The following is a 26,504-nucleotide window of genomic DNA, read 5'->3' as shown; positions in this document are numbered from 1 at the left end:
ACGCGCTAATCTTTAGGAAGAGTCAACGTGTTAGGAAATCTCCGATGCAGAACTAAAATCATATACCAGCTTCCACCGCGTCGAGTGGAAGTGGATTTTGCTCGCGCGTCAACAACCGGATGGAAAAGAGAGTCAAGAAGGCCGCCCGGCCCATGCATCTCGTTCACCAGCGGCCCAGTATCTATCCCCCACGCTTCGTAACGGGCCGTTACCTCCTCGGGTCGGCGAGCGAGACTTCCCAGACGAGTCTGCACTCAATATCAACGCTCGACGAGGACTCATTTGTAAATTTGAGGGGGTTTTTTTGGCAAAGCATTGATCCAAAGGAGGGGTTATTTATAAAAATAATTGGAACGTGATTAATATTTCTATCTAAAATATAGGTCCTTTACCTAAAAAAAACGGATCCAATTCACTAAGGACGTTTCTTGGTCCATGCATGTCTCAGACAGACTCGCCAAGGCCTTGTTTAGATCACCTCCAAATTCCAAATTTTTTCACTCTCTCTCCATCACATCAATTTTTAGCCGCTTGCATGGAGCATTAAATGTAGGTAAAAAAAATAACTAATTGCACAGTTTAGTTGGAAATCACGAGATGAATCTTTTGAGCTTAGTTGGTCCACGATTGGACAATATTTACCAAATAAGACAAAAGTACTACTATTCATCGGGTTGCAATTTTTTGCAATCTAAACATGGCCCAAGCTGTTCTGCAGCATCTCCTTGTAATCAGTGGCCAGCGTTTCCTCATGATTGAAACATGTCGTTGAAATCTAGTACTGCAGACGCTGTTGCAAACAGTTGCCCGATCTAGACGCTGTCTAGAATTCAGGCAACGTATGGACCGCAAAATTTCAGTGATCTCCCAACTGGTCTGTCAGACATCAATTCTGCTAGTAGAGTAGTTGCTCCTATGTGACGTATTTCTTCTGGGAGAACTTGCTACTGGAGGGGAGTTACTGTAGTATATAGTAATAATAACTGTAGGAAAAGCTCGGTTTACAGTGGAGCAACAGGACAGCTCAAGGAGGAAGCAACATATTTGGTCATCTCATATGTGAGGTCAATGATCAACTTTTGTAGCTAAGCGTTGATGCTGTGTGTGCTTTGCTTTCTGCTCTCATCCCTAGACTAGATGTGTACCAGCAAGAAATGTTGGTGCAGGATAAGCAATTGGAGGCTACAGACTAGGGTTGATGAAGTTGTCTAAAACATAGCACAACTGCAAACATCGCAGCTAAGATGGGTTCAGGGATTGATTGCAGGAACTGCACGTGCCTTACCAATTCAAACTTCAACTCCGTGTACTTGCACCTGATTAACTAAACGGAATGTGAGTAGGTGTGGTACGTGAAAATTATTGCAGATCCTGCCTCCAAGGTGCATGCTGGTGGTTTATATAAATAAATTGGTATTTGGATAACATAACATTCTGACCAGGTGCAGTAAACCAAGTCTTTAATCAGGATAATCAACTATCCGTTCCCCGATACTGCGAGATTTGTCGCACACGCTATGGATTAGACAAGCACATCATCTTCAACGAACAAGCTCTGGAGATAAGATGCTGAGTGAGAGGTTTTTGGAGGGTCCTGAATCTTATATGGCCTGTTCGAAGTTGCAACATGGAAGGAAACTTTCAGCCAGGGAGGGAGGTAAGGTTGGTTGGTTGGGCTCTTGGATTTCTTTTCTTCAGACAAATGAAGGAGCGAATAATTTGTCGGGAAGTTTCAACGAAGATGAGGTCAATGATGTGTCCCTTGCATAAGAAAGGTCTCTTGATGTCAACGTCCATGACGACTGCATTAGCATTTCCATATAATCTGTCCTGTGAATGAAGACGAAGAAATGTTCAGTTTTCTAACCAGGGCAAGAAAGGAAGAAAGATGCTGCATTTCTTATTCATTCAGTGTTTGGAAGATAAGAACTTGACGTTTAGATGGGACATCATCGCAGGCTTAACAGGCCATCACATGATGTGAAACTGCAAACCTATCTATCGGCAACAGGATTTATCGCGAGTCGTCGAGCCGATAAAACAAAATAATTAAATGCGGATTGCTTTCGCAGCAAGGTTTGAATGGCTCACCATGAAACGAAGACCAAGCTCACCAATCGTTCACACAGCTGCTAACCTTCTTCTGACGCAAGTAGGTTTTAGTTTACCGGATATCGATGTCATTCAGACATGCTACTCAAGCAGTTGCCTTGGTCTTGCAGAGTATTGTTTGACTGCATCCAGATTAACCCCGTAAGCAACCTTAATAATCATATCATAATATAAATATAAGCAAGTTATTGTCCTTAATTGGTGAATCATTTCTGTTACATAGTAGTAGACTGCCGGCTGAGAAGTAGCCAAGAGTAGATTGGAAGAAATTGGGCAGAAAGGATGAGCAGAGATAGAGGAGGCAAGTAGAAGCAACTCCACTATATAAGTACACGGATAAATTAAAGCAAGGTAACAGCAATAAAAGCATGTTTCATGATGCACAAATTAACTAAAATTTCATCGAGGATGAGAGGCTGGCTGGAGGACAGAACATCATTAATGATTGAATACCTGGATAGCCTTACAATACTCCAAAATCTGCTCCAACTGCAAGAACAATACTTGAGCCTGATTAAAGAACTGAATACTTTTTAGAAGCAATAATTCCGAGTATCCAAACATAACAGCTGCACCATGCATATAAAAGCCAGAGACAGCATGGGCGACGATCCTGGTTTTATCACCATAGAAAAAAACTATGCAAATACAAGAAAGTGAAAGGAGCAGGAGGACAAAAGGAGAGAAAATCTGCCCTGTTCTGTTCATGGGTGGAGGAAGAAGTCCAATGTTCTAGAAGTGCAATTTTTGTCAAAGCGAAATCAACATTGGCAACACCAAAAAATATATATTACTCCTAGTATATAGTTGAATATTGTCATTTTCTTCTCTAGTGTCTTGGTGGCACATATGCCCAGATTTTGGGGCCATTGTGTTTTGTGCCTAACCCACCACCAACACAGCAATAATTCGTTAACCTTGTTTTTGCTTTAGGTTCATGCATGAATGCTTGCTTGCTTTCTAAAAGAATTGCTTTACTTATTTTGATCTGGAGCATGACGCCACCATCTCCACTAAACTACCCTGTGATTGCCCTGCAGTCTACCTCCTATGGCCTACCACCATCCACTTGGCAAGGAGTAGAGATAGAAAATTTGCAAGTTGCTTATATTCCACTTGTTTTCTGAAAACATTTATTAAATAGAAGAAGAATCAAGCAAAGGAAGATATGCTCATAGAAGGATCAGGAATATATACTGATAATCACATCCATGAGAAGAGTACAGCAAGCAGATAAGCATGGAATTTCTCATACACGCTGTTTGGTTCGTAGAATGGTAATGCAAATGGAAACGAAATCGGATCACGGCGTATTTGTTGTCGTAACAGCGATACCGCGCTTTGTTTGGTTAGCCTCCGTAACGTTAACAGAGGGAGAGGGAGGCGCTCGAGACGTTCGAGCGGGCGGCGGCAGCGTTATCCGAAAAGCCTTGGGGAGGAGCGGTATTAGCGATGAATAGGACGTTGTCTGATTACGCGCCTACCTAATAACGGGCCGAGCCCAACCAAGCAGCTGTATCGGCATCGGGTCCCCTCAATAATCCGATTAAGTTACATTTAGCTCAACCAATCGCCGTTCGGTTGGCTGGTTCGTGAAAAAATACTGCTGGCTGGTTTATGTGAAAGAAAAATATTGTTCTAGCTGAAAATTTACGATCATTTACGACAAACCACAGCCAAACGAATGTCGATTATCGTAAGGCGGAAAGCACATGAATCAAATCTTACTGTCCTCCCGATATCTTATATATATCTCATCAAGTAATATAAATATAAACTCTTTGTATGTAGGAATTCGTGTGTACAACTATTTATATATAAACCGATGGAAGTAGTAAAATATTGGCTGTTCCTTCCTCATCAATATAGAGCTCCCTTTGGGCATCCATGCTTCTTGTTTGATGAACAAATATTATTATTGTGAACAGCCTATATATGTACTAGTAAAAAACATCTCATATGAATCAAATTAAGCAAACAAAGGGGAAAAAATAATTGAAGGAAAGAACTTTGGTCAGCTAGATGCTATGAGCCAGTGATGATCGGTGAATTAGGCCACCATCTGCTCCTGCTCCGGCCACTGCGCAAATATGTCGCCGGCGTGGCCGTCCTTGACAAGAGAGTTCACCCACGAGACGTCTGGCTCGGCGGGGGTCGGCACGGGCGCCGGGGATTGCCCGCGGAACGCGAAAGACGCGGACTTGCGGAACTTGTGCAGCTCGTCGCCCTGGACGCCCCAGTCCAGCTTGCCGTCCGGCGATCCCCAGTCGGAGAGCATATACGGCGCGCCGGTGGTGGACTGCTGCGACATGAGCGAGCGCGTGGCCGGCGCGCGGCCGCCGCGGTCGATGAAGCTCTGGCTGCGCTTGGCGAACGCCGAGGCGCGGGAGCTCATGATGGCCTTGGCCATGGCGGAGTGGTCGAGCCCGAACGCGGTGTTGGGGCCGACCATGGGCGACGTCGGCATGTGCAGCTGCGTGTCCGCCATGGAGCTGTACGCCGGCATGTCGCCGGCCTGCTTGAGCGACAGCGCGTGCAGCTGGGACAGCATAGCCGGGTCGACGGAGCCGAGCAGGTCCGTGTAGTCCGGCACGGTCCTGGCGGGCGCCGCGGCGGGCAGCGGCGAGCTGATCCCGCCGGCCGAGCCCCAGCTGGCCCTGGGAGACGACCCCTTGTCGAAGAGCTTCTGCTGGTACTGGTCGAACGCGAGCAGCTCGAGGTCGAAGTCCAGCTCCCGGCCGGCGAGCGCGGTCTTGAGCCTGCTGGCCGGGGAGGAGGGCCAGGCCGGGTTGAGCATACCGCCGCCCATGTCGAGGCCGTTGGGCGGCGAGGAGCGCGGTGACGACACGGTGGGCTGCATCCCGACGGAGACCGCGGAGGGATTCACGGCACGGAGCTCCTCAGGCTTGTGCGCGAAGAAGCAGATGCGCCTCGCGCAGCCGACCTCGTCCTTGCAGAGGCGCGTCCGGTACTGCGCCGGGTGGAGCCAGCACTCGAAGACGCCGTGCGCGTACTCGCAGTTGTCGCCCTTGCGGCAGGCGCCGCCCTTGCGGAACTCTGGGCAGGGGACGCAGCTGTAGGAGTAGCGGCGCGGGTCGCGGCGGCGCGCGTTCTCGCCGGGGTGAACGAAGGGGCACTCGGTCCAGTCGTGGGAGTAGGCGCGGGAGCAGGGTTTCACCTTGAAGCTGTACATGCGGAACTCGTCGGTGCTGAAGAGCCCGCTCTTGAGGTCCGGGAGCGTGAGGTCGGGCGGGTACTCCTTCCTGGGCTCCGGCAGCGCCGCCGCCGCGGCCGCGGCCGGGGGCGGCGAGGCGGACTTCTTGGGCGAGGACGACGGCGACGCCGCGGGGGACTTGAGGAGCACGCGGAGCGCCCGGTCCCTGTCGGCGGCGGCGTTGGCGCGCGGGAGCAGGTCCCCGGCGCGGAGGCCCGAGAAGGCGAGAGCGTCCGCGGACGCGCCAGCGGCGAGGAGGAGGTGCGCGGCCGCGACGGCGCCCGGGGCGCCGCCGGCCGCCGCGAGGTGGAGCGGCGTGGCGCCGTCCGTCGGCGACGCGCGCGCGGCCTCCGCCGGAGCGGCGGACAGCACGTACGCCAGCACCGCCGTGCTGCCGTAGAGCGCGGCGACCATGGCCGGCGTGCGCGCCTCGAGGCGGAGGCGGCCGGCGGCCGCGGCCGACGGGCCGTACCAGTGGCCCGCGGCGTCCAAGGCCGGGGCTTTGTCGTCCTCCGCGGCGCGCCTGAACGCCACCACGTCGTCCGCCGCCGCCAGCTCCAGCAGGAGCGCCGCCGCCGCCGCCATCACCGAAGAGTCCTTGGCCGTCGCCGCCGGCAGAGGAGGGGTGGACGGCTTGCGAGGTCCTGAGCACATGCTGAGGTAGTAATCACAGGGCGCGTTCGCGATCTCGTTCAGAGGTAAAGTAAGGGCCGATACGGTTGGAGCTAGACGATCCCAGAGCGAGCTTGCTTCGCTTGGTGCTTCCTGGTTCGGTTAGAGGATGGGGGGTCGCGGCCGGACCACACGGTGGCGATGGTGGGACGTGGGTGGGTTGAGGAGGAAGAGGTGAGGTGAGAGGGGGTATATGTAGAGGGAGAATAATGGAGGATGGCGGGCAGAAAAGCCGGGGCGCGGGGGGAGGTGGGGCTGTGAAAGAGATAAGGAAGGAGGAGGCCACGAAGCAGCTCGGATGGTCTCTCTCTCACTCTCCCCCCTCACCTCTCTCTCTCTCTCATCAGTCGAGTCATCACTCTCTCATCTCTCAACTCTCATCTCTCTGCGTGTCCCCGTGTGTGTCTTTCGCAATCGTTTGTTTTGTTTGGAGGGAGAGAGAGAGAGAGAGAGAGAGAGAGAGAGAGAGAGAGAGAGGAGGGGGATTATTGTTTGTGGTGTTGTTTTCTGGTGTCGCCGAGCTCGCGTGGTCAAAAGGAGGACGCGCACAAGTCGTTCCTTCTTGCTCCTTTCGTTTTTCCTTCTCAAGTTTTTGTTTTTCTTTTTTTTTATTATACACTTACTTGTGCGCGTAGTTGCTTTCGGTCGTCCTGCTCCTCACTCATGCCGGAGTCTGAGTGCCTCACCTCCCGCCGTGTGCAAACACGGATGGATGATTTTTCTTTGGTTTATTTGTTTTTTTAAGTTGGAGGAGTTGGAGCTGTGGGTACCTTGGATGTTGCCATGGGATAAGGTACACATGTTTCTCTGGCAGGGAACATTTCGTCGGACGGCCACGACCTTCACCAAACATCATCATGGAGTCCTTTTTTTACCAAAAAAAAAACAGCGAGGCGTATTATTGACACATTTTTTGTGAATCTATTTGAGACAATTTTTATATATGGCCATGCAAGACCAACGCGTGATGTACCTTTGAGTATCCTCTATGTGATGAACAATTGATCTTGTAGTTGAATTTGTTTAAAGATTTTTACCATGCATGCATCGGTTGTGCACGTTGTGATTACAAGCTTTCTTTCGGAGTGCATACATTTGAGCTCGTGTGTATGTGCATTATATTGCATATGTTGATTTGTGCGTGTAGTCACATGTATGGTGCATCGGATATTTTGTCGTTCATGTTGGCCCCGCTCGCTTCGCTGAAAAAACAAGCCGAAACATTGTTCCGACTGATTTGTTGTGAGATAAAAGCACTGTTCCGGCTGAAAAAACAAGCCGAAAAAGTCGGATTATAAGATAAGCGAACAGGGCCAAAAAAAGATCGATTATGTGATTAACATAGTCTGCGAGAGGGAGAGGGAGTGCAAAAACTTGAAGGTGTCAAGGGTTTAGCAGGGTCACATGTTGATATGCGTGCAAGAGGGTTTGATGGTTTGAGACACAAACCCTGTAGGTGTATGCTTTTGCTGATTTGGGCACCGAAGCGGGCATGGATAGTTTGTTGATCTGGTATTTAAGCCAGGTGTTGATTTGTTTGGTGCGGACCTCAAAACCATGGGAATATGTGTGGCACCATTGTGAAAGTTGTGTCGAGGTGAAGCAAATTTATGAAAAAATGCATTGGACTCATTTGATGCCTGAGAAAATAGTGAGATAGTTCCACTCTTGCGTGTTATTTAGAGTGTGGGCTTCATGAAGAACATTTTAGAAAATTCGAGTGTCTATATATATTAGAAGTGACTACTTTTTGAACGAACAATGGCCCTCTATTGCTGGGACATATGGAAGCATTGACATGACGTGGCATTCCGCGGCCAGGCCCCTGGCCTCTCAAGATTGCTTCGTTCCTATCGGCAAGACCACCACCTCCCTCAGCAAAATAGATGGGTTGTGGCCAAATGGTGTGATATGTTTGTAACGGCTTAATCCCTGACTTCTCCCTTTGTTCGTCTTTTGGGACATTGTCTGGTGCTAGGTACCTGTAACACCTTCGGTGTTACACCCTAAATCATTTACTAAAACATGTCATGAGTATCATGTTTATGTGTTAATGCATGTGATAAAATATGTAGATCAATTTCTTGTAACTTAAAATGATCAATAAAATGTTAAACGAAAGTTGATTCAATAGTTCAGGTATATCAAGTAGGGTTTAAAACTAATTTTTATTAAGAAAAATGCTATAAAACATGTATGTGACACTTAAATAAAGTTTGAAATGTGAACTTTGTTTATGACAATGAAATAGTTGGTATTGAAAAAGAATATTGCTAAGTAAGATTTTCAGTAGCTTAGAAATGCAATATGAAACTAAGATTACCTCAAACACTTAGAAAATTTCTAAGCTCGTGGACAGCTAGACACTGCTATGTTTAGCAATTTTATTTGAAGAGATTAGGGTGAGAAGTGGTGTAGTGCTATGATTCGATTTAGTAGTTCCATATGCCATCTTGAGTGAATTGAAGCCGGTTTAGGTTTTGGAGCAACGGTTTGGTCGTGATCAGCGCTTTAAAATTCGTGCACGTCACAACTTTGTGTTGTTTGGCGCCGTACGCGTGGTCACCACGCGTGCCCGACCCGCTCGCCGCGCGGTTGTGCCATGCGCGCGCGCGTGGCCGCGCACAGGCTGGCCCATGGCCGCCGTGGTCTTGCCACTGCTTGGCCGCTCTGGCCGCACCGCTAGGCCACCGGTCTGCTCTGCGCCTGACTGCTCCTGCCACCGCGGCTGCCGCTGGTGCTGCTGCTACCTCCGCACCCACGCCGCGACGACGCCGCTGCCGCCACCATCGCATTACCACGCTGCGTGCCTGCCGCTGCATTGTGTGCACATGGCTATGTCGCCGTCGCCTTGCCATTGATGGCACTGCGGCGCGCGGGCCACGTCGGTCGTGAGCGTGTGTGTCTGTCTACTAGTGCCTGGCCACGGGCTGCGCCGGTCGCGCCAACCGCGTCCCGCCAAGGCACGCCCTTGTCGAGTCGCTGGCTGCCCCTTCCCCACCGCTCCCTCGCTCTCTCTATGTTCTCTCTCTACTGTCGTCGTCGAGCCACGCCATTAAATTCGTCAGGGAGAGATCATCTCAAGTCGATTCATCACGTTGTTGGCTTCGTCGCATAGCTGCCTAGGCTACCCATCCCCACCCCACCTTGAATGGTGCCCGGTCGAGCTCCAATTTTGGAGTTTCCCCGTCGCCGTGCCGATAAGGCCACGTCCGGCCACGGGTGTGGGCAGCTCTCCCATCATCTCTCCTGAGCCAATTCACCTGCACTACTAGCATCGCCTTGACTCCCTCTCCACCTTGTGTGCCTTAGTCAAACCGCTACCGCATGTGCCCAGCCTTCATTCGTCATCTTTCACCCCAACTGTCACCTCGGCCTGGTCCATGGAAGCCTCCTGACGCTCACGTGCTAATCAATTAGGCCTATAGCTACCCCAGCCCACCGAAACAGTGGCGCCGCCGTCGCGGATGGCCGCACGCTGCAGCAGCCTTCCCCATCCAGTCGTGTCACCTTACACCGCCTCTTAACATAGCCACTCGGGTCAGAGATGGTGATCGACCCGTTAGGTGGGCCTGCGTAGGTCCCAGGTGGCCGGCGTAGGCGCTTAGTGCCATCGCTCGCCTTGCCACCATGCACTGAGTCCTCGGGGGTGCACGCGGGTGATTTAGGGAAAGGCCAGGGGGTTAAGTGAGAAGTTATGAGAGAGGGGAAAATAATGTTAGTACTTAGTTGTAATTCGGGAGAAGTGCGAGGTCTATTTTGTAAAAATGTCAGTGCGCGCGGGGTTTCCTCGTCGTGGGCCGTCTCCACGTGGGCCGACGCCACGTGGGCCGCGCGGGAGAATTTGTTTTTCTTTTTTCATAAGGAATTAGAAATAGTTTTCTAATATAATTTTTGAGCTGATCTTTGGTAAATCATATAAAATCATGTAGGTGTCCAAAAATTGTGAAACAAATTTTGTTAAGTTTCTAAAATTGTGCTCTATCTGTTAGTGTACTTAGTTCATATATATATATATGTTGATACCAAGAGCTATTAAATCATTTGAAAATATTTAATATTATTAGGAGAATTATTGTAGGAATTTTTAGGTAAATTGGTGATAGCTTTAGCCCTAAAAATTTTATAGCAACATTGTGGTATTATTATGTGCTCACTGTAATTTTTATAGCTTTAGAATAGACTAAACATAAGGGTAGTTAAATGTTCTTTGTTTCAAATATACATTAAATCATTAGTAAAAATAAAGATATATCCTTGATTTGTAAAGCTAGGTGTTTGTTAGTTGAACCCAACACTTTGCTTGGTTAAGATGATAGTTAGCTTAGTGCCTTAGTCATTAGAGCTAGCTTAGTATGCATATTCTTATTTTAAGAGTTGCTATTGCATAAATGCTAAGTGTTGCATCATCATCGCATGCATGTAGAGAACGAGTTGGTAGAGTTCGTGACCACCGAAGAGCAGAAGTATGAGGAGGAGGTCCTCGTACAGGAGGAAGCCTCAGAGCCACCGACAACTGACATAGCTGACAATCCACCTGCCCAAGGCAAGCCTTGGTGCATAACCCTTATTTTGAATAATCACTCGATATATATATGTGACGTGCATTTACGTTACAAGATTTATATTGAAACTACATGCATAGATAAACCTACCTATGAGTCCTACTAGCATAGGTCGAGTAGTTGCTATGCTTAGGCTATCGGTAGCGTGAGTAACCTGCCATTACTCACAATAGGTGATTATTATTATTACTCTCATGATAAAATGGTGAAAGGAAATGGAGATCGGACAGGGATATGGTATGGGTATTGGTGGGTGTAATAGGTTGTGTCCCGCGGCCAATGAGGCATAGCTTGGTTACACTGTTTTTCCTGTCCGTGTCAGTTAAGGACTATCCATTGCTATGGATGGTAGTCAGGTCACAGACTTATTATCCTGAGCACATACTTGCTTATGGGAGCAGAAAAGCTCGTTGCTCTCTTATCATGGGTTCTGGTTCTTTCCGAACCGACTAATTGGAGGCAGAGATGGTGGAGGTCTAAGCACCACACTGAGTCCGGGACTCAAGAGTGGGGGCTTGGAGTCTAAGTTTGGACGGGACCTGGACCCCTTGATAGGAGAGTGGTGGGTTGGTCTTGCTTGTGCCTAGGGTATAAGTGGGGCGTGTGTTTTGGGGTACCCAGCTGTGATACATTGGTTCGCAAATCGCCGTGTGATACGGTACGACTTGGCTATAGTCTAGCACCGGAGTAAGAACTAAAAGATGAAAGGGGATGAATGGATCTGATTGCTCAACTCTTGCTTAAAAGTATAACATAAGCTTACATAGAATGGTTAGCTAATGAACTAATCATGGCTACTAGTAAAACACATACATAAGGATTCACTACTAGTAATGCTTTTCGCTAAAAGAAAACCCAGCAAACCATAAAGTTTATCATATCCTTTGGAGTCAGAAAATTATTCCCAGTAGTTAGGTAAGTCTTGCGAGTACATTGTGTACTCGGGGTTTATTTCCCCCTGTTGCAGGTGCAGCTTGAGGAGTGGCTGTTGTGTAGAGGATTCTTCTGGTGGGCATAGACGGATCCTTGTATCTTATCGTTAGATGTTTATTTCAATTCCGTTGTTTATATTCCGCACTCTGAACTTGGTATTATAATAATGTATTTCCGAGAACTCTTGTTGTATGAAATGGACTAAGTATTGTAAACTCGTTCTCATTATTGGATTCTGAATGAAAAACGTGGATTATTTGAGTTCTCCCTTGGGGTGTGCTCGACGGAACTGTCCGATGTAGCCAACTTTCGGGGTGCTTAGTGTCTAGCGGAAGACGAGCGCCTCCGAATGTATGTTATTTCAGGCGGTTCTACCACAATACCCTCCATTACTGAGTCTATGGTAAAGTGTTTGGGTCGGGGGCTTTCTCCTCCGGTGTTTTAACCCAAAAAAAACTTTTGAACCAACCATTGTGGATGGGACTCTCATTTGTGATTAAGACCTCGCGTTATATTACAGAGTTAGTGGGAGATAAAGGCTCTTGTTCTTTTTTTTTTGCCATACTAGATTTGAGTTTTGTGGTATATCCCATCTTGAGCTATTCCAAGGATCAATTCCATGTAAGGTTGTTCCCCTCCTACTCTCATGCATTTGCAATCTACTATGTGGTTTTCACAGCTATTTTCATGTACTTTTATCCTCGTGTTTGGATGCAATTTTTGTGGTGGAATGTGATGGTATGACATGTGAGAACATCTATATGGTGATCCCCTACCAAATCCACCACAAGAGCATCTCTAATTTGGATATTTTCTTTGAGTTTCTATTTTTTGAGGATTTCCTAGAGCCATGAAATCAGAGGTGTAGTATTGATATCATCTCTTGGGAGATATACTCACTATATATTGGCGAAGCTATGGTTAAAATTCATCAAATTCGGGTGGGGTAGTCTTTTTAGTTTTGGGATTTCCCTAAAAAAATTTAATATGTTTTTCTGCTCATTTAAAAGTTTATACATTAAGGCCAAAGTTCTCACACATAAAATTTGTCGAAGATTGTGTCAAATTTTGGGGTAGACCTAAAGTTTGTTCCAAAGTTTTCTTTCCTCTTGTTTGGTGTGCCTTGGGTGCAATTTCTATGGTAGAGCTTCATGCTAGAACATGCGAGAACACCTCTAGTAGGGCAGTCCCATACCAAATCCACATATCGCATATCCTTTTGGAACAATTGACCAAGGCATATATCAGATCCTTTTGGAGACCGATTCATCAATTCTAGTAGAGGCTCTCCAGTCCTGTTCTTATGATTTTTCGGCTAATGGTGCCCTGTTTAGAGAAGCTAAGTTCCTTATGTCTCAGAATTTTAGTCGGGCTGACATTGTCTATGTACCACGATCTTGTAATAGGGGTGCACATGATCCTGCTCATGTTGGTTTGAATTAGGACCCGGATCGATCTCATGTTCGCATCGATCCCCTCCCAGAGTTTGTAACAGCTTTGGGAGTTCGTGATGTAAACGAACCTCCCCAGAATTAATAAAGTACAAACCTTGCTTTTAAAAAAAATCCACATATTTACTTCTTTTGAAGCACCACCATTGACTACTACTATTATAAGAGTTTAGCACAAGTTTAAAAGTGTAACATAACCCATGGTGATGATGAATGCAAAATAAGATGCCTTTCAGAGTTTGATGAGAGGCACTGTTGCGTCTTACCCATAAATTGACAGGCTTACGAAAAATATGTTAATACACAACGTTGCGGGAAGAGGAGAACCTACAGTAGTTGTGGTTGACTCAAGCTCCAGCTCGTGACCAAAAATGGAACCTAGAGTAGAGATGGTCATACGGCGGCTTTCTCTCATTTTCAGTAGCTACAAAAAGTGGAAGACGGGTACGCAGACCACAACTGAACTCATTCCAAGTTTGGACCGTGCGGGTGCAGTCCGTGTGCGCGTAGCACGTGACGGCGGCGCCTCCTTGACTGCTTGTCCTGGCAAAAATATGCTGAAGAGATCTGTGGTGCAGCAGCGCAGTGAGCAGAGCAGGCAGCAGGCACAGGTCCGCCGGCCCAAGGCCAACGAGGTTCGCGAGTGCGCAGGCGGGTCCCGCGGTACCTCACGCCGTCACCGCTGACGCCTCCCCACAGGAGGGGGCGAGGGGCCCGCGCCCGACGCCGGCAGCGGAATCATGGGCCGCCACGTCACCACCCTTTGCCGGCAAATATCGGGGGCACACGTGGCGCGCTCCACTGGGCCCTTGACTTTTGAGGCGGTGCCTGTACTAGCCCCCTCCCTTCCTCGTTGCCGCACCTATCCTTCTCTGCCACCCGCGTGCAGTGGGACCGCGTGAGGTGCGGGAGAGCGAGTGCTGAGGGATTTCTGTGGGCACCTCCATGCGGTTGGTTTCCGAGTCAGCCTTCCACTGCCTGTACTACTCCTACGGCGTTCGGTATGGCTCCTGGAGGCTGGAGCAGCTCCGCCTCGCCATCAGCCAAACGGCAACAAACGGATCCTCTCCGCGGAGCCGGGGAAAATCCGCTGAGAGGAAAGGAGAGAGAATGTTACTCCTTTCCGTCAACAAACGGAAAAACGAGCTTCGACCGGCTCCCGCGAGCAGGCATGGGCCCAGCACAGGCCTCAGGCGGATTTGGCCCCACAGGTCTTTGCGAGCGCAGGGTCGCGAGGGCCATCGTCGCGCCGATGCGGGGTTGCCCCGGAGCGCCATGACCGGCGGGCGAGGTCGTCGAGAGCCGCCGTCGCGTGGGCGCGAGTTTGCCGGAGCGCCATGGCTAGCGGACGCAGGGGCGCGCGGCCGCAACGGTGCTCGGCCGGGGCGCAGTCGCCGATCTTCCGTCCGCACGAAGCTTTCGCGTCGGTCGTGAGCAGATAGCAACGAAGAGAACAAGCGGATAAGAATGAAGAGGAAGGAAGCCACGCGCATGCTGCCTGCGGACTGCAGGGAGAAAAAAGTAAATCCTAATGCGGTGGAGATAAGAGTGAGAAAAAATAGAGAGAAAGAAAAAAAGAATAAGAAAATAAAATAAAATAAAAAAAGAAAGAAAAGTATTGTAGATATTTCTTAGTTTTCTACCGTTTTACCGAACGGTTAAAAAAATGCTTTAGCTTTCAAGAACCACAACTGTTTTTGCCGGAGGCGGAGATCTAATAAAACCGCCTTGGCCTTTCCGCGGTTGGTTAGCTGGATGGTTTCGGGTTGGGTTTCCACGCGGCGACCGCGTCAACGCACGCGCTCCTCCCCCTGACAGAAGAGAAGATGCTGCCTCCGGCTTTGTGCTCTGCTCTGGATCATATCCGTTCTGGGGGACAGGTCCGAATCCGCGCGTGCTGTTTCCACGGTCAAGCTCGGTTTAGCTGATGATGACAGTGTTTTTTATTAGTATGAGCTACGTAAATAAAAGAAAAGGGTACCATAGTAGTAAGATTTTACATGGGGCAGAAATTGGCCGGTACTGCACGCGACTCGATCCGTGACTCTGTCCATGTGTATATTCAGATCTCCCGAGTCAAAATATTCTATGTTTTTTTTTAAGTTTGCCTCTGTTTTTCAGCGCTACCAGCCGTATTTTTCCACCGAAGTAATATTATTTTTCTCTCACAGCAAATTAATGACAGCCAAATGAACAGGGCCTTTATAGAAAAGAATATATTACTATCTCCATCCCCAAAAGAATGCAACTATAGGTTACATGTCACGCAGAATGGTTCACGTTCACCAAGTTTATGAATGATATTCACATTTATGACTCTAAATTAATTTATTATAAAAATACATCTAGTAATAATCTAATAGTCGTTATTTGGTATTGTAAATATTGATATTTTTTTATATATAATTAGTCAAACGTACTAAAACACGATACTGTGCTAGAATTGTATTTTTTTTAGACGGAGGGAGTCCTATTGTAACATCTACCCGTCAAAAGACGTAGGCCCCATTTGGTTCATAACTGTAAGGGACCGTGATGCCTAAGGCCAGTCTCAATGGGAGTTTCATCTCCCAGTTTTCAACACACCCATATTTTGAAAACAGTGAAGAAGAGTTTCATCCCCATGAAACTCTCTCTACTCCCATGAAACTTTTATCTTCTCTCTCTTCATCAAGACAGTGCCATGTCAGCATATTTAATGCCCATAAAACTCTATGAAATCTCTATTGAGACTGGCCTAAGAGGGGGAGGTGAATTAGACAACTTAAAATTATACTTCTAACTGAGGCCTCTAATTTTTACCTTAGCAAAACATATGCAAGAAAGTAATCTATCTAAATGTGCAACTATGGTTTTACTAAGTGTGTTGCTATCTCTGTCGCATAAGAGTTATACAACCTAGGTTCCAATCCTATCAACTAAGCTAGAAAAGTAAAGTACACACCAAAGTAGTAATATAAATGCAGAAGGTAAATATGATATAGAGATGAAAACTCTCGTCGACGACTCCGGTATTTTTACCGAGGTATCGAGAAGCGTGTAAGCTCCCCCTAGTCCTCGTTGGAGCCCCTCGCAAGAAATCTCTCGCAAGGGCCAAGCTCCCGATTGGGTAACTCCGTGGATAGACCCGGGCCTTCCCCACGCGTAAGTGGGTCTCCGGTGTGCCTTCCGGCAAGCCTCTCCCGGACCGCTCCTCGCCGTCTTCACTATCAAGCTTCCGGCCGAACCACCGCGGGCCTTGTTCCCTCCGGTACACGGTGACAACCACACCACAAACGCGATTGGTGTGATCTCGCATGACTATAAGTTCTTCCGATGTACAACAATGGTGCGCACAAGCACCGAGTGAGAAGATGTGTGCAAACCTCACTAAACACTAGACCTAAACCTAGAGCAAACATAAGCATAAGCGGTGGTCTAATCAACCTAAGCAATTTACAAAGCACCTATGTTAATCACCTAATGAATCAATGAGCACTATGCAAATGGAGATCACTAAATTGGTTAGTTCTAAACTTTAGCCCACCTCACATTAGAGTTTTAGATCTTAAAATTGAGCTAAAGTTTGACCAGGCTCATGTTAGGATGCGTGCTAGTCAAACTTTCTCAAGTTTGACTAGCAACATTTATATCACTATAAATAAATATATTATAAAAATATATTTCATTATCTATCTAATGATACTAATTGTGCATTATAAATATTAATGTTCTTCTATATATAATTAATCAAAGTTAAAAATATTTGACATCTCAGGAAGCGAGAATGATATTCTTTGTGGGATAGAGAGAGCATCCATTAATGAGATGTCATGTAAAATTTTTGGCTGATGGCATGAGAGATAATAAGTTGCATCACCCTGAGGAACAATACCCGAGGTCAGAAAACCGTGTATAATGTTTGGTCCATTACCATACAATAATTAGATGCTCCTAAGAAAACAGCATCAGCATGATTGACTGACCTTTTTGGCTCTGTTCGGCAGAATTTATTGTTGCTATGGCTGATTTGTTACGAGAGAAAAACGATATCCCATGACTGAGAACATAGGTTTGATTCTGGCTTATATTCTCATGCTGCTGTTATGTGTTGGTTCACTGCTATATGCCGCTGCAGCAACCGTTGGACAGTCAATCGTACCCCATGGCCCATGACACTATGCATCTGCTGAGTTATACTCCCTTCGTCCCATTTTATTTGCACTTCTGCGTTTTAAATGAGAATCTTAGTGCAAGTGGCAAATGACGCTGCTGCCCCTATGAACCCTCTGCAAAAGGCTGACATGCTCCGGCGTGGGTTCTGGAAGCCTGTACGGGGGCCTCACTGAGATGAGAACGACGAAGTGAATGAGTGGACGAAAGAATTTAGCGTTTTTTTTATTTTGTTTGTTCCAACATGGTCCACAGCTGGTTGCCGATGGCAATTACTACTCCTTTGTACATATCAATTGTTACAATAAAATAAAACTGAAAACAGTGACATGATACAGTACACTGGGAGTAACCCAACCTAGACTGATTTTCTTTCGTGGGCATCTAGTAACACGGAAAGCCGGGGAGTGATGACGATGACAGTGTTGTCTCCGCGGTCACTTTGCCCCGATTAGGCACTAGTAGACTACTAGATCGAGCCATTGGACTGTGTCCCCTGGCCCCCTGGGTACACTGTGTCGATACACATGCATTGTCCGCAAATTGTTTGGAGCAAACAGACAGCACTTACATTGGTACGAATGGTGGTTGCTGGTGGCAAACAATACTATCACGAAGCAAAGCGCGCACGTGGGAGAAATGGATTTCACGTGCGGAACTCGCAGCAGGAGGCAGGGCCCAGCCAGCTACAGTCTGTCTCTACTCCGTACTACAGGTGGTGCAGCCTTTTGTTGTACTCAATTTACGATGAGGACCACGGGCTAAGAGATTTATTTATTTATTTATCTGAAACCAGCTTTTTAAGGGAAACCAGTTTATACTATATTAACCACCGGTGGTGGTAGTCAGAATTAACCATGCTGCGGTTGGACCCCTATCCTTCCACCAAAAAAAAGACCGAAGTGCACCTATGGATCTGAATTGGTCCTACAACTCACATGAACAAATGTCAAGGAGTAGAGCACGTAGGAGCTCAAAACTTTGTTTGCTTGGGAGGGTATGTTATCTGACGATTTTAGGATAGGAGTGATTCTCTAGGATAAATTCTAAGTAGTAGTGGTGGTAGTAGTTCTATGTGGGAATTGATCTAGGAGCAGATAGTGCTTGCAGTCTTTTAGGCCGTTCTAGAGAATCAGTTTACACAAATCACTTCTGTAAAAAATATTGTTTGACAGAACCCGCTCCCTCTAGACGATTAACCATGAAAACTGCTCCAAGAGCTCTTTGAATAGCCTCCCCACTAGTGGACTGGTAGGATGCACCTTTTCATGGAAAAATAAAGTAACAAAAAAATATTTGTCCCGACCCCGCCGCATAAGAGCATCTCCGACAGTACTACCTCAAATAAATCTCCTCCTTATATGTTTACATAGCCACCCTATTTTCTAGGGAGGGGGTGCTTTCTACCGTTGTCTCCAGCAATACAACCTAAAACAAAGTTCCTGTTCTTTTACTTGGAATCCCAAGATATTTCTAAATCACCTCATGGCTTCTAAAACTTTCTTTATCTCTTGCACTTTTCCACCTGGAACCCTGTCTTCTTTCTATTTCTTCCCCCAGCTCCTCCTTCACGTACGCACAACACTGGCACGCAGAAGAAACATTCGATTTGGCCAATGCCGCCCACTTCGGCGAGCTACGCCAGGCTCGCACATCCCCTAGGCTTCACGCATCTCGGTAAAAGGGAGCCCGAAGATGAAGCGAGTATGTGACGGAGTCGGGCGGCGATGCAGTAGCGCTAGGCAGGGAGCAGATGACATCGAGCGAAGAGGAGGCATCGGGTGTGCCAGGAGGTGCGGGGCGTGCAGGCTAGGATGCGGGGAGGATATGGGGACATGTGATGGTACGACAACGCCCAACGGGGAGTAGATGGGGTCGGCGGGAGGCGGTGGCGCCGAGCATGGAGAAGAAAGGGTGAGGCGACGAAGAGGAGGCATCGGGCGCGGCGAGTTGAGGTCGAGCAGGGAGGAGCTAGGTCGACGGTCATGGAGTAGGTGGAGAGCGGAGAGGCGTCGAGCGTGGTGGGAAAAAAACCGTCGCAACACAAAAGTAGAGCCCCCTACTTGACCCATGGGAATAGTGAGGGTGAGAATTTGGGTAGGCAACAAATCTAGGAGGCCAAGTAGGTAGCCTATTGGATGTGAATTTATGTTCTTTTGCTCTGCTACTCAAATATAGAGAAAGGGTCTGTTTAGATCGCCTAATGGAGATGCTCAAGGCATAAGGATGCTACCGGCATAGACTTGCCAAATTTGATTGTAACTTTCTTTCTTTTTTGGCATGGACTTTGTGGTATTGGTTCTTGTTTTCCTTCTTATCATCCAGATATAAGATGCCCTAGGACATCTTTTACCAGAAAAAAGAAAGGAAAAAAGAAAAGGAGAAAAAGAGAGGTTGGAAGCAAACCGCACCAGAGAGAGATCATATAGAATTGGACGTGATTACACAGGGATTGTATTTATGGATGGACGACAGACGTATGTATTGTCCATGTCATGGCGATAAATAGTCAGCAAATTAAGATTCTGAAAACGGTTTGTCCAAAGTCCTAACTAACGGGTGCATCATTTCTATGCTGCATCCCGTGCACGGCACACACACGCCATGAGCCGTGTTGTTGGACGAAAGCTGCGGCGCACGGCGGACCGATGGAAAATACTCCTGCAGTAGCAGTACGTAGAAGGTCAGCAGTTCATAAATTTTGCGTGGCAGACGACGACTGACCAAGTGAGCACGGACAGTCACAGTCACACAGACAGACCAAGTCATGGTCGATCTCCCCAACCATCCGTGATGTGTCCGTGGAAGGAGCTGAATATATATATACACACACACACACGCGAGATGTTCTTGGCAATCGCTCTCTTACAGTTGTCCAGCAGCTTCACCTATAAGTAAGTGGAGGTATAGGTAGTAATCCTTCCGTCCTTTAAAAAAGATACAGTCCTAGAAGAGTACTCTCTTCGTCTAGAAAAAAAAAACCGTAATTCTTGGTATGAATCTTGACAAAATCCATACAATTACGTTCTTTTAAGAATGAAGTACTGTTAAAGTATGTCAATCAAGTTTATAAAAAAAAAACTACTAATATGTATCGTACTAAATAGGTACCATTACATTTGTCACAAAACATATTTAATTTCTATAATATATACTTATTTGGTATCATAAGCAATAATATTTTTACCTATACATTTGGTCAAATTTTAAGCTTGTATCTATATATATTGTACTTTTTAGATGTGGATAATATATAGGAGGCTAAAAGTAACTGAGTCAAACAAAATGCGCATGAGTACTCGAGCCTGGTGTCGTAGGTCCTATTTGGATCCATTAGCTATTGATAGTTAGTTGGCTTATAGTTCATAGCTAAGAGGCCCTGTTCGTTTCTCTTATAATCCGTTTTTTTCAGCTTATTTTTTCAGCCGAAACAGTGTTTTTCTCTCACAACAAATCAGCCGAAACAGTATTTCGGCTTTTTTTTTTTCCAGCGAAACGAACGGGGCCTATGGCTGCTATTAGCTCATTCGGCTCAACTAGTAAAATAGTGGAACTTGCTATATTTCAAGTGCCTAAAATGTAGTATGTTTTTAGGCAACGATCTTCACCGTTGGCTCATGAAGTCATGAGCATATAAGTCTGAGATTTATCTAGATGGCGGAAAAATCAAGACAGAAGTGGATGCGGTATCACCTGAAAACTCAGGCATCTGACCATTACGAAAAGTTTGTAAAATAGTTATTAGTAAGGTATCCAGCTAATAATTAGCTAAAGTATTATAGCTAAATCTGTTTGATCAAAAACCCTAATTATTAGCTCTATGGATTCAAATAGGATCTTATTTTCCTTCCTGAAAATAAATTACAAATACAAATGGATGTTTTGTCGAAGAAATATTTACACTAGCTAGTATACTCCCTCCTGGAAACGTGCGGACTTACCGTACGTGTGCAGTAGAAACGTTGACACGATCGCGGTCCAATGCAAATGTTCCCGAAGTTAGTAGTCCGCGGCTAGCCAAACAGGTCCTTCGGTCCACGCAGTGCAAGCAGTGCGCACGTAAACGCGGGTCATCAGCTAATTAGGACCCGTTTCGATCGCACCATGAGTTAATAGTTAGCTGCTGAAATTAGTTTTAGGTGTTCTATAAACACCTTAGCAAATAGCCCAACCGATAGCTTAAAAGAAACTATGTAGGGTCCGCTTGATCTCATTCTTGTAGTCACATTTTGGATTCTAGACAGCGAATGTAGAATCTAGATTGAATATATATGGGTCTTTGGATCTCATCTGGAGGCCTTGTTTAGATATAGTTGGATTCGCATCTATCCATATGTATTAGGTTGAATTGCAGTAGAACTTGAACTAAATTTCGCCCTAATCCATCCCAACATATGTAGATTGAGGCGTGAATCCGACAAATTCAAACAAGACTGATAGTTATTATTGGCTTTTTGCATAGTGAAAATTTCAAAACAGTAGGTTTGAGGTAGATTTTAAAATGAGTTAAATACACTGATGGCTCTTAAACTTATGGCTCGTGCCACTTAGATCCATGAACTCTCAAAATCGAAATTCACCTCCCTAAACTTATTAAGTTATGCATGGTAGATCCGTACCCTTTGGGAGCATGGTAACTAAGATAACATTTTATAAAAAAAAACACCCTGTCATGGTCAACTTCTACCTTAGCACTCCTTCCCCACCCTTGGGAGACGCTGTACGAGTACGACGTGGACGCCGTGATGGCCATCCTTGAAGAGTTGGCACTGCGGCAGCGACGGCGAGGAACAGGAGGCAAGCCCGCCGCATGCGCGCGGGCACAGACAGTCGTAGTCCACATGCCCACGCTCCTCGACCTCACCGGCTTCCGCTTGACCATCATCGCCACGCCCGCCACAGCTCCTGTCCGCACACCCCCAACGACGTCGTCCGTGCGCTCACGCTCTCGTTCCCCTCCCACCATGCCCTGCCAGCCTGCCCGCGGGCGTCGAGAGCACCAAGCACCTACCCTTGGCGCTCATCGTCGCCTTCGCCTGCTCTCTGACTTCTTCTGCGGCTGGATGCAGCTGCTGGCGGCCTCCGCCCTCCGGCGGAACTACCTCTGGAAACCTCGATGGCTCCGGGTTCGTGCTCAACACGTTCCGCCGCCTCGAGGGAGAGGTACCTGGAGGCCACGCTCGCGGACATGGGCTTTTGGCGTGCGCGTGGTCGGCCCGCTGTGCTTGACTGATTGGCTAGATGGACGCCTCCGCGCGCACTAGAGCCCCTCGCGACGGACAAGCTCGCATTGAGGTCGACCACGGAGTCCACTCCTCAGCGGGCCACAAGAACTGCAAGTTTGCAACGGGGTGCACTCCTCCTGATTCAGCACCTCCGCGTCAAACACCATAGGCGCCACCATGCCGGGAACCAGTGGTATCACTATCAAAAATCCTTTCCAAGGATCGGTAAGAGTGCTTGCTGATGATCTCAAGAAAATGAATGTCTGCCAACGCCATGCTGCAACGACAAAGCTGCAGCAGAGCAGAGCACATGTCCATGTCAGCATGTCCATGCCAAGCAAGACGACGGCATAGGACTAGCACTACAACCTGCTGCTGCTGCTGGCGCCCTTGCGGGTTGGCCCCATCTCCTTGGCAAGGTTACGGAGCACGTACTTCTGGACCTTCCCGGTGGAGGTCTTTGGCAGCTCGGCACGGACCCCGACCCCAACCCCTCCTCTTTGAGTCTCACGAACGCGCATGGCGTCTCGCCCCAGAACTCATCCGGCCTCGCCACCACCGCCCGCCTCGTTCACCGCTTGGTGGTTGTAGAGCATGGACCCCACCTCGACTCTGCTGATGTTCTCCCCGCCGCTGATGATCATGCCCTGGTGGCCTTCTCGTCGTTGAGGTAGCCGAGCATGACGCAACCCGCCGCGGAGCACGATCTCGCCCATTGTGGACCCGTCGCGGGGCACGCTGCGGCCGGTCACGTCGTCAACGATGTCGACCTCAGCCATGCCGGGCATGCGCACGCCCTACCTCACCTTGAGCCGTGCGCGCTCCAACGTGGGCAGCTTGTTCCACTCCCGCTTCCATGCGCAACGCACCACCAGCACCGCCGTCTCGGTCAGCCCGTACCCGTGGGTGACCTCGAAGCCGATGGACTCGGTGCGGTGCAGCACGGCGGCCAGCGGCGGCGCGCTGGCGGTGAGAATGCGCACCTTCCCCAAGAGCAGCAGCCGCGTGGCGTGCGGGGCGTTGGCCAGCATGTTAAGCACGATAGGGAAGGAGTGCTAAGGTAGAAGATGACCATAGCAGGGTGTTTTTTATAAATTTTTTATCCTAGTCACCATGCTCCCCAGGGTTATGAACCTGTCGTGCACAGCTTAACAAGTTTAGGGAGGCGAATTTTGATTTTGAGAGTTCGTGAAGCTAAGTGACACAGAGCCACAAATTTAAGGGCCGCCAGTGTATTTATTTTTTACCTATTCTTATTTTTCTTAGGAGACCCAAATAGAGCCGTAGGCAACGAAAAGTCGTTAACTGATTTACCAGTTAATGGGTACTAAATATTAGATGAAGGATACAATTAGATTCCGCTAATAGCCTTGCTCATAAATACTTCAGCGGTACTTGCAGCTAACGAACAGTATTTTTCTCTCACACGTTTCAGCATAAGCAGCAGCATGAGCTAAAATTTCAGCAAAACAAACAGGGCCACTGCAGCAGCATAAGTTGTTGTCTGATCCAAAGCGCGCGCCCTCAGACTGAAAGTCTCGACCACAGACCGGCCATAGCCATACTACGCATGATTGGCTGGCCCTAGCTACTAGACGTAGACGGAGTATATGCATCCGATGGGTGAATTCGACGTTGATCAGAGGGGGCCAGCAAGGAAAAGGATCATACTTCGTGGAGTACTGCACGTACTATCATCATGCAGCAGAGCTACTACCCTGCCCTGCACTGCAACAGGGTGTCCGGTGACGTGTCACGTGTGTGCTAGTAAAATTTGGCGGCTGCGTCTTCCTTTGGCGCAGAGTATGCATGCAGATGCAGGGACGTCGTGGTCTCGATGGCCGAGGCCGGGCTCGCTAGTCAACCGGTCAACGGTCGCCGCGGGCCGGTTTGCCCTTACCCCTGCTGCCTGCTCGTCCTCCCCCCTCCGGGCTCCATGCCTGACGCCTGCAGTGCAGTCTGCAGATAGATCGACGACCGTTGACGCGAGGTGAGGCGACGACCGGTCAACGGTCAAGGACTCAAGGGTGGGCGGCCGGGCGGGCGGACTAAGCAACGCCATCGCCAGTCACGCGTGATTTCTAGGCTGATAAACTCGACTGATGTTAATTTATTGAGAGAAAAAAATACTATTAATTGACTAATAAGCCGTGACTAAAACTAATAAACAAACATGCTATTCCTCCTCATCATAGCTCATAGCTCATGCGTAGTGGTGTGGGCCCACCAAGGCTAGTCGACAAATACTGGTGTCCACGTGTTCAATACACACGCGCTCGACGATCCACCTCTCACATTAATGATATATGTTAACAACATCATTTAAAAAACTCCGTGCTCCACCATGCGAGCCAGGCTCGCCAAAAATGTATCGGGGACCTCTTACATCTGGGAAGCTAGGTTTTCACTCTAATATGGACAACCAAACACCTCAAACTTGCATCTAGGGAACCGGACTGCCCAAGAACCTGCCAACCAAACAGGTTGTTACTGATCGGGGCTGCTGATTCCGGCCACATACTGCCACACCACAATTGCGGTGCTGCCATAGGCTATGGCGGAGGAAAACAGAGCCACAGCTATGGGGAGAAAAGATGCTAAAATGAACTAGAGCTTGTTGTGTGGAGTGCCAAACATTAAGGACTTGTTTGGCCGGGCTCCCGGCAGCTCCGACTCCGGTTGACACCCTACGACGAACACTGTAGCACCACTGTAGTAGCGGAGCTGTTTTTCACTCCCCACCTTTTTCCTCTCACTGTAGCGCGGGTACTGTTCACGGAGCCAGTGAAGCTCGAATTCCTGGCTCCTCCGGCTCCGGTTCTCACACGCTACAGCATGAACAGTATAGGAGCCGAAGCATCTTGGAGCCGTACCAAACAGGTTCTAAATACCAACCAAACAACAACTTCTTTTTTTTCTTCTTCGGCTACCAAAGTTGGGGCGTGGCGAATTGAGGCCGGTAACAAACAATCCCCTCACCAGATGTGCACATACGCGGGTCTGTCATGGAGTATGTCTAGTATGTAAATGTGTAGAGCACGTGCGAGCACACGGCTTGCCTCGCCTCGCTTAGCCGGGCTAGGCGAGCCTAACCCTTGTCTATTGTGGAGAGCTGATTTAGGACCTCTTTACAACATAGGAATTTTATAGGAATCATGGTGAAACTTCACATGAATCAGTTTATTTCCACATAAAAAAATACAAAAAAACAGAAAAAAAAATTCCCACACTCCAAAAGGAGTCTTAACTGGCTCTGCACTCCAAAACTACTTTACTAGTGAAGCTAAGGGGGTGTTTGATTTTCCCTCCTAATTTTTAATCCCTATATCACATCAGATATTTGGACACTAATTTAGAGCATTAAATATAGACTAATTACGAAACTAAATACACAGACTGAGACTAATTTACAAGACGAATCTATTAAGCCTAATTAGTCTACGATTTGACAATATGGTGGCACAGTAACATGTGCTAATGACGGATTAATTAGGCTTAATAATTTTGTCTCGTGGATTACTGACGACTTCTGTAATTTATTTTATTGTTACTATCCGAACACTCAATATAACACTCGATGTGACACATTTTAAACTTTAGTCCGTGAATCAAACACCCCCTAAGTTGTTCCAACATACCCTTACTACTGCAGTGCCTAGTTGGCTTCAGCCATCAGATGCCACTTTTGTTCACTGATCGCGATCGACCGATGCCAATATGCCATCATGCATGCATGATCCGTAGTTATGGTGCAACCAAACAAGCTAGCTATAAGGTTTGAAACGAGCTAGTAGTGAGCTACCCGCGCCGCCCAGGTGAAACGAAACGAAACCTGACCTACACGTAACCTAGCTTGGATTTCTTGGTGTCTTTGGGAACTTTTTGTTTGTGTGTGTTTGTTTTCTGTCCGTCCTTGTCTGGTGCATGATTACATGGAGCCAACACCACTTCCGTTTTCTGGTGCCGACCTATATATATGGCCAGCTAGTGCATATATTGCATATGCCGACCTGTGGTGTTTTAGTGGTTCCATCAACAACAATCATGCATATATATGTGACAAGCTTCTTAAACATGATTGACCTTTTCTTCTCCTCTCTTTGTTTCATTTAGTATGGCTAGTTTATGGGTGCGTGGCTGTGGCTTGCAATTTGTCCTCACCCATTCGGATCCTTTTCCT

The 26,504-nt window shown here is 47.6% G+C and overlaps 1 protein-coding gene, 1 long non-coding RNA gene and 1 pseudogene across 2 annotated transcripts; all 3 read right to left on the bottom strand.

The window, feature by feature from the left end:
- Positions 1-689: 689 nt before the first annotated feature.
- LOC136509869 (uncharacterized) lies at positions 690-2,955 on the bottom strand. Its single transcript, XR_010772563.1, has 3 exons — positions 2,566-2,955; positions 2,092-2,234; positions 690-1,830 (listed from the first exon to the last, which is right to left on the bottom strand). It is a non-coding gene; the product is annotated as an uncharacterized lncRNA (long non-coding RNA).
- Positions 2,956-3,825: 870 nt separating this feature from the next.
- Positions 3,826-6,178, bottom strand: LOC136509867 (zinc finger CCCH domain-containing protein 33-like). Its single transcript, XM_066504448.1, has one exon. It carries the CDS (start codon positions 5,978-5,980, stop codon positions 4,163-4,165), a length of 1,818 nt encoding a protein of 605 aa, XP_066360545.1. The 5' UTR covers positions 5,981-6,178; the 3' UTR covers positions 3,826-4,162.
- A 16,508-nt stretch (positions 6,179-22,686) lies between these two features.
- Positions 22,687-24,386, bottom strand: LOC136510396 (2-methylpropanoate--CoA ligase CCL4-like; annotated as a pseudogene).
- Positions 24,387-26,504: the final 2,118 nt, after the last annotated feature.

Source organism: Miscanthus floridulus, chromosome 16 (genome assembly GCF_019320115.1).
Source record: "Miscanthus floridulus cultivar M001 chromosome 16, ASM1932011v1, whole genome shotgun sequence".
NCBI classification, from domain to species: Eukaryota; Viridiplantae; Streptophyta; class Magnoliopsida; order Poales; family Poaceae; genus Miscanthus; species Miscanthus floridulus.
This window is presented reverse-complemented; position numbering and strand designations above follow the sequence as displayed.

Coding starts and splice junctions, on each gene's coding strand:
- LOC136509867 (XM_066504448.1), bottom strand. CDS start 5,980: ATGTGCTCAGGACCTCGCAAGCCGTCCACCCCTCCTCTGCCGGCGGCG.